General features: G+C 43.0%; 1 protein-coding gene across 1 annotated transcript in view; it reads right to left on the bottom strand.

Moving 5' to 3' along the window:
* Positions 1–2,410: 2,410 nt before the first annotated feature.
* LOC139367861 (myosin heavy chain, fast skeletal muscle-like) overlaps positions 2,411–8,800 on the bottom strand; it is a 40,583-nt gene continuing 34,193 nt past the window's right edge. The window contains exons 37-41 of the mRNA XM_071106200.1: positions 4,563–4,733; positions 4,176–4,280; positions 3,987–4,082; positions 2,762–2,893; positions 2,411–2,528 (exon numbers count right to left, since the gene is read on the bottom strand). Of these exons, the coding sequence (XP_070962301.1) occupies positions 2,508–2,528; positions 2,762–2,893; positions 3,987–4,082; positions 4,176–4,280; positions 4,563–4,733 (525 nt within the window). The 3' untranslated portion in view covers positions 2,411–2,507. The remainder of the gene's footprint in view (positions 2,529–2,761; positions 2,894–3,986; positions 4,083–4,175; positions 4,281–4,562; positions 4,734–8,800) is intronic.

Genomic DNA, 8,800 nt, shown 5'->3' with positions numbered 1-8,800 from the left:
AACAGACAGGAAAATGGATGGAGAAGAACATGGTTTTATTCATAATTTATTTTTTCTCTTTATATTTATGGTTTGTTTGGTTTTAGTTTGGCACTTCCTCTTTTAGGTTTTTCCTTTCCTTTAACAAAACAATAAAACCATTTAAATGCACAATATGGCGTTTATGTTCATATTTAACAACTCTATGGTTGAATGAATCTCTCACCACATCGACTTCTGCACTGCCACCCAGAAAAAGAGGTAACTTGGAGCTTACCTCAGTTTAATTTATGATCCTAGGAGGACATCTACGGGCCTTTTTAAGTACTACACATAATATATCAGATCATCAGAAATGGGAGGGATAAACAGGAGATAGGCCTGTGCACCGTAAAACGAACTAGTTGAAACGAAACACAATTATATTCAAAACCTAACCCTAACCCCCGTAACCCTAACCCTAACCCTAACCCCCGTAACCCTAACCCTAACCCCCCCCTAACCCTAACCCTAACCCTAAACCTAACCCTAACCCTAACCCCCCCCCTAACCCTAACCCCCCCCCCCCCCAACCCTAACCCTAACCCTAAACCCTAACCCTAACCCTATACCTAACCCTAAACCTAACCTTAACCACTCTAAAAAACCCTAACCTAACCCTAACCCTAACCCTTTTCCCTAACTGATTTGAAGAATACTGCAGAGCAAGTCTCATTATTCTCTACAAACTCACAATGTGCACGCCGCAGGAAAGCACGGCCCTTCGCTCATGTACCTCAATAAGCTGAGCCTTGAGGATGGTAGCACACAATGTCCATTGAAGTAGCGAGGTTGCCAGCCTCGTACTCGAGATCGAGAAAATGTTGAAGCTGCAGAGATACCGTGATGAGATCCTGAGTCCCACTTTCCTGCCATTCATCCGCCGCCATACATCCGCCGCCATCACCTCATGTTTCAGCATGATAATGCACTGCCCTGTATCGCGAGGAGCTGTACACAATTCCTGGAAGCTGAACGTGTCCCAGTTCTTCCATTGCCTACGTACTCACCATACATGTCACACATTGAGCATGTTTGGGTTGCTCTGAATCGATGTGCGTGACAGCAGGTTCTAGTTCCCGCCAATACTCAGAAACTTTGCACATCCATTGCAGAGGAGTGGGACAACATTCCACAGGCCACAATCAACAGCCGGATTAACTCTATGCGAAGATGATGTGTCACTGCATGAGGCAAATGGTGGCCACACCAGATACGGGCTGGTTTTCTGATCCACGTCCCTACTCTTTATTTAAGGTATCTGTGACCAGCAGATGCATATCTATATTCTTAGTCATGTGAAATCCATAGATTAGGGCCTAATGAATTGTATTTCAATTGACTGATTTCCTTATGTGAACTGTAACTCAATAAAATGTTTGAAATTGTTGCATGTTGTGTTTATTTTTGTTCAGTATATTTTAATGTGCAAAGATCTTGCATGATATACGATCTGCGTTTTTGTATTTGAGGGACATGTTTCTCTAAACTCCAAACTTATTCTGGGGGGGATTGATATTCTGATAACTGCCAGATTGTCGTTAAGCAGTTGAGTAAACTGTTACTATAAAACCTTCATTGCACATTTTTGACGTATTTTGGCAGGGTCTTGGGAGGATTTGACAACAACACTTGATCCAATACATCTTATGGGTGCATCGGTTCATCCAGATCTTTTTTATCCAGGTCACATATCTTGCTTTTGCTCAATTACGCAGGCAAATGTTAGCAATGTGAAGACATCCTGGTTGACTAATAATGTCAAAATCGGTATCAGAAGAACCTGGGTTTCGGAAATACGCGGCGGTGCCAAATGCTAAAATAGAACTGGGTTCCATTTGAGATGATTGACACGCAGCAAGTCCCATCTCTTCCATCTCCTCATTGGGTTTTCATTAGCCTATAAACCCATGTGGATGCTTGAAAGATGAATGAGGAGAGATTAATCAAGGATGCATGTCAAGTAAAATAACAACCCAATGTCATTCTCCCAGGACAAACTGGCTAGAAACAGCTAGCTAGCTATGGGGTTGTTTTTGGTACCTGGTTTTTATTTTGGGTACCTGTTTGGTGTTGTTGGGGGTTGTTTGGGGTGATTAGTAGGACCCTTCTGACTGAAAGTTAATGCTCTGGCATTGACATGAGCAAAGGGCAGCTCCACTGACATTTCTCCAGCCTCATCCCTCAGCTGTTAACCCAAAAACATGGCTGCTGTAACGAGAGTGGATTCGGGAGATAACCACTTCCGTGGTGCCCCAGGTTATTAATGGTTGAATTGAGGCATGGTTTAATTCAATCACGTGATCAATTAAATGTTAGGTAATCAATTTGATAAAATAGCATGTCATATCATTTAATAATAGTAAGACACGACAACAGTCCAAAAAAAGTATATGTTGGCCAACATGTTTTTAATCAATGCTCACAATTTCACCATGAAAATCATATTTTATGCAACACAGTAAAATGTTAAGAGACTTTGATCTTGTTTATTCAGAAGCTTCTTTGCCCTGTAAGAAGGAAGAAAGAAAATAATGGATCAGTATGAAATAATGAACATGCAAAATTAATGAACATCAAAATAATATAATCAATCAAGCATTTAAGGCTCAGTAATAAGCTTGGATTTTTTATTTTGAATTTCAAAGTTACATTTTAGTTTGAATTATACTGAAGCATAGGTGGAGTTGATGTGGCCATATGTGAACATGAGTCGGGTGTAGGTTTAGCAGCAGCTCTTTACCTTTCCACCGTCACGGGTCTTGGCTCTGAGCTTGTTGACTTGAGTCTCAGCAATGTCAGCACGCTCCTCAGCCTCTTCCAGCTCATGCTGCACCTTCCTGAACTTAGACATGTGCTGGTTGGCTGCTTCCTCCTGAGAGGGAGAGCATAACATTAGTATATTGTTTGAAGATTCAGGAAGCAAATTCATATTTTTTAAAAATACGTTTTTTAAATGTGTTTTTTATCTTCAGATAGCAATGTGCTGTAAATAGGGAGCTAGATGATACAGCAGAGAAAGTGTGAACGGGGATCAAACCACTGCCTGCAGGGTGAACGGGGATCAAACCACTGCCTGCAGGGTGAACGGGGATCAAACCACTGCCTGAAGGGTGAACGGGGATCAAACCACTGCCTGCAGGGTGAACAGGGATCAAACCACTGCTTGCAGGGTGAACGGGGATCAAACCACTGCCTGCAGGGTGAACGGGGATCAAACCACTGCCTGCAGGGTGAACGGGGATCAAACCACTGCCTGCAGGGTGAACGGGGATCAAACCACTGCCTGCAGGGTGAACGGGGATCAAACCACTGCCTGCAGGGTGAACGGGGATCAAACCACTGCCTGCAAGGACATATCTGATCCAGGGGCACTGGCACTACCAGTAGACCAGCCACCAGGACAGCAAATGAATACTAACCCTGTACTATGCACTGAGAAATGTGCATAATATCTTCAGCAATTACTTGCCATATCAATTGAGTCAATATTGACTAATGTGCAGAAGCACTTTAAGGTTGGAGTCCGTTAATACCACAACAACAAAGATGTTATTACAACAAAGATGCTGTTACAACAACAAAGATGTTTCTCAAAACAACAAACACTTTTGTTTTCTTTCACATCATTGACTTAAATGATCTATAATTTTCTTATTGTTTATTTTTCGTGTTAGGGTTATATATTTCTTTACCTTTTATTAGTTATACTATTATTGACTACTGCACTGTTGGGTAGGGGTGTCAAGTTTCACTAACTTGCACACAGAATAGATTTTATTTTACCACAACACTTTTTTTGATAAACAAAACAAAAACAATAACAAATGCGCCTGGGGCGACCAGTGTTTCAACTTTTGTTAATCTCAGCTGTAACTAAACTGTATTTACATGAAGGTAACGAAGGAAAAATATGTTTTAGAAAGCATGCTTTCAGAGTATTTGACTAAGTACAGCAGGTGACTTACTGCTTCCTCAGCCTGCCTCTTGTAGGCCTTCACTTTCATCTGCAGCTTATCTACCAGGTCCTGAAGCCTTCCAACGTTCTTCTTATCCTCGTCAGTCTGTGGGACAAAATCAAAGATTCACTGCCTCAGTTTTATACTCAAACCTGTTTGTGTTAGTGTAGATTTTGTGAAAAAGGCACTTCCTGTTACCTGGTAGGTGAGCTCCTTGACTCGGCGCTCATACTTGCGGACTCCCTTGACCGCCTCTACACCTCTTTTCTGCTCTGATTCCAACTCAGTCTCTAGCTCACGCACCTTTGTAGAAGAAATTAACATAGGCATTTGTTTGAGGTGGTGAAATCATACATAACAAATCTTTGTAAAACAGAGGTTTAGTCTTCTACTCAGTCAAGGACGTACAGTAGCTGTCTGTTCATATACTTTTACAATTTTAATTGAAGGGATCTGTAATGTTAACAGCAGCTTTTCATTATCTAGGTGGGTTATTGAGAGAAAAAGTCATTACACAATGCCCAAGAAACAATGTCCAGAAATCTGATTTTCAATCCACTCTAATCCACCCTGTTGTTAACTCACCCTGGACTCCAGTTTCTGGAGCTGCTTCTTGCCTCCCTTCATTGCCAGGTTCTCAGCCTCATCCAGGCGGTGCTGCAGGTCCTTGACTGTGACCTCCAGGTTCTTCTTCATCCTCTCCAGGTGAGAGCTGGTGTCCTGCTCCTTCTTCAGCTCCTCAGCCATCATGGCGGCCTGGAATGGTAGTTTGTTTAATGTATGTCTCTCTAGACCAGGGTTCTCCAACCCTTCTGTAGGTTTTTGCTCCAACCTCAGTTATAATTAACTGTATGCAGAATATCAACCAGCTCATTATTAGAATTTTCAACATTTTAGTACCACTATCGTTTTCACTATATATCCTAACTCTTGGTGATGTCATTTGAAACCACAATTTCAACTCTCATGTGGACGACATGCAGCTGTACATTTTGACAAAACATGGGGAAGCTCCAAAATGGTCTACCCTGGAAGCCTGTGTTTCAGACATAAGGAAGTGGACAGCGGCAAACATTTTACTTTGAATCTCAGACAAAACAGAGATGCTAGTTCTAGGCCCCAAGAAACAAAGAGATATGCTGTTTGATCTGACAAACAATATTGATGGTTGTACAGTCACCTCAAATAAAACTGAAGGACCTTGGCATTACTCTGGACCCTGATCTCTCACTTGATGAACATATCAAGAATATTTCAAGGGCAGCTTTTTTTTTAATAACATTGCAAAAATCTAAAACTTATGCAAAAATTATGATGAAAATCTCATCCATATTTTTGTCACTTCTAGATTAGACTACTGCAATGCTCTACTCTCCGGCTACCCGGATAAAACATAAAATAAACTTCAGTTAGTTCCGGAGTTCTGGCGACGGAGAAGAAATTCACGGAGAAGAAGGCAGACGTTTTATGCGCCCCCAACCGATTGTGCTTTTTTTGTTAGTTTATTTGCAACGTATGTTTTTACTTATTTTGTACATATTGTTGCCACAACAGTCTCTCATGACGGAAAATAACTTCTGGACATCAGGACTGCGATTACTCACCACGGACTGGCAGAATCCTTTTTTCCTTTGACGAGTCTGATGAGGCCGACGCGAAAAAATACTTCTTTCTCAGGAACAGGCCCAGATCCCAGTGATTTACGTGAAGAGGAGGCGGAGAAAAAGGGTCCGGAAGGCGGGCTGCCTTCTGAGAATTCGTAAGCGATCGAAAAAAAAACACTTCCATCCATTCTGCAAGCAAACTTGAAATCCTTGGACAATAAAATAGATGACCTACGTGGAAGATTAAACTACTAACGGGACATTCAAAACTGTAATATCTTATGCTTCACAGAGTCGTGGCTGAATGACGACACTATCAACATACAGCTGGCTGGTTATATGCTGCACCGGCAGGATAGAACAGCGGCGTCTGGTAAGACAAGGGGCGGAGGGGCTATTTATTTACCTTTATTTAACCAGGTAGGCAAGTTGAGAACAAGTTCTCATTTACAATTGCGACCTGGCCAAGATAAAGCAAGGCAGTTCGACAGATACAACGACACAGAGTTACACATGGAGTAAAACAAACATACAGTCAATAATACAGTATAAACAAGTCTATATACAATGTGAGCAAATGAGGTGAGAAGGGAGGTAAAGGCAAAAAAGGCCATGGTGGCAAGGTAAATACAATATAGCAAGTAAAACACTGGAATGGTAGTTTTGCAATGGAAGAATGTGCAAAGTAGAAATAAAAATAATGGGGTGCAAAGGAGCAAAATAAATAAATAAATTGGGAAAGAGGTAGTTGTTTGGGCTAAATTATAGGTGGGCTATGTACAGGTGCAGTAATCTGTGAGCTGCTCTGACAGTTGGTGCTTAAAGCTAGTGAGGGAGATAAGTGTTTCCAGTTTCAGAGATTTTTGTAGTTCGTTCCAGTCATTGGCAGCAGAGAACTGGAAAGAGAGGCGGCCAAAGAAAGAATTGGTTTTGGGGGTGACTAGAGAGATATACCTGCTGGAGCGTGTGCTACAGGTGGGAGATGCTATGGTGACCAGCGAGCTGAGATAAGGGGGGACTTTACCTAGCAGGGTCTTGTAGATGACATGGAGCCAGTGGGTTTGGCGACGAGTATGAAGCGAGGGCCAGCCAACGAGAGCGTACAGGTCGCAATGGTGGGTAGTATATGGGGCTTTGGTGACAAAACGGATTGCACTGTGATAGACTGCATCCAATTTGTTGAGTAGGGTATTGGAGGCTATTTTGTAAATGACATCGCCAAAGTCGAGGATTGGTAGGATGGTCAGTTTTACAAGGGTATGTTTGGCAGCATGAGTGAAGGATGCTTTGTTGCGAAATAGGAAGCCAATTCTAGATTTAACTTTGGATTGGAGATGTTTGATATGGGTCTGGAAGGAGAGTTTACAGTCTAACCAGACACCTAAGTATTTGTAGTTGTCCACGTATTCTAAGTCAGAGCCGTCCAGAGTAGTGATGTTGGACAGGCGGGTAGGTGCAGGTAGCGATCGGTTGAAGAGCATGCATTTAGTTTTACTTGTATTTAAGAACAATTGGAGGCCACGGAAGGAGAGTTGTATGGCATTGAAGCTTGCCTGGAGGGTTGTTAACACAGTGTCCAAAGAAGGGCCGGAAGTATACAGAATGGTGTCGTCTGCTTAGAGGTGGATCAGAGACTCACCAGCAGCAAGAGCGACCTCATTGATGTATACAGAGAAGAGAGTCGGTCCAAGAATTGAACCCTGTGGCACCCCCATAGAGACTGCCAGAGGTCCGGACAACAGACCCTCCGATTTGACACACTGAACTCTATCAGAGAAGTAGTTGGTGAACCAGGCGAGGCAATCATTTGAGAAACCAAGGCTGTTGAGTCTGCCGATGAGGATGTGGTGATTGACAGAGTCGAAAGCCTTGGCCAGATCAATGAATACGGCTGCACAGTAATGTTTCTTATCGATGGCGGTTAAGATATCGTTTAGGACCTTGAGCGTGGCTGAGGTGCACCCATGACCAGCTCTGAAACCAGATTGCATAGCAGAGAAGGTATGGTGAGATTCGAAATGGTCGGTAATCTGTTTGTTGACTTGGCTTTCGAAGACCTTAGAAAGGCATGGTAGGATAGATATAGGTCTGTAGCAGTTTGGGTCAAGAGTGTCCCCCCCTTTGAAGAGGGGGATGACCGCAGCTGCTTTCCAATCTTTGGGAATCTCAGACGACACGAAAGAGTTTGTATGTATGTATTTTTGTAAATAACAGCTGGCGCACAATATCTAAGGAAGTCTCAAGCTATTGCTCGCCTGAGGTAGAGTATCTCATCATAAACTGTAGACCACACTACCTACGTAGAGAGTTTTCATCTGTATGAAAAATGAGAAAACGCTCACCTAGAGGCGGCGCTTCTAGTAGCCAGGGACTTTAATGCAAGGAAACTTAAATCAGTTTTACCTCATTTCTACCAGCATGTTAAATGTGCAACCAGAGGGAAAACAACTCTAGACCACCTTTACTCCACACACAGAGACGCATACAAAGTTCTCCTTCGCCCTGCATTTGGCAAATCTGACCATAATTATATCCTCCTGATTCCTGCTTACAAGCAAACATTTAATCAGGAAGCACCAGTGACTAGATCAATAAAAAAAGTGGTCAGATGAAGCAGATGCTAAGCTACAGGACTGTTTTGCTCGCACAGACTGGAATATGTTCCGGGATTCCTCCGATGGCATTGAGGAGTACATTACATCAGTCATTGGCTTCATCAATAAGTGCATACCCCAACCAGAAGCCATGGATTACAGGCAACATCCGCACTGAGATAAAGGCTAGAGCAGCCACTTTCAAGGAGAGGGACTCTAACCCGGAAGCTTATTAGAAATCCCGCTATGCCCTCTAACCCTAACCCTAACCCTAACCATCAAACAGGCAAAGTGTCTATACAGGACTAAGATGGAATTGTATTACACCAACTCTGATGCTCATCGGATGTGGCAGGGCTTGCAAACCATTACCGACTGCAGAGGGAAGCACAGCCAAGAACTGCCCAGTGACACAAGCCTACTAGACGAGCTAAACTACTTCTATGCTCGCTTCGAGGCAAATAACACTGAAACATACAGCTGTTCTGGAAGACTGTGTGATCACGCTCTCCGCAGCCGATGTGAGTAAGACCTTTAAACAGGTCAACATTCACAAGGCCACAGGGCCAGACAGATTACCAGGATGTGTACTGCGAGCATGCGCTGCCCTTTCCCACCTGGACAA

Source organism: Oncorhynchus clarkii, chromosome 16 (assembly GCF_045791955.1).
Source record: "Oncorhynchus clarkii lewisi isolate Uvic-CL-2024 chromosome 16, UVic_Ocla_1.0, whole genome shotgun sequence".
In the NCBI taxonomy this organism is placed as follows: domain Eukaryota; kingdom Metazoa; phylum Chordata; class Actinopteri; order Salmoniformes; family Salmonidae; genus Oncorhynchus; species Oncorhynchus clarkii.
This window is presented reverse-complemented; position numbering and strand designations above follow the sequence as displayed.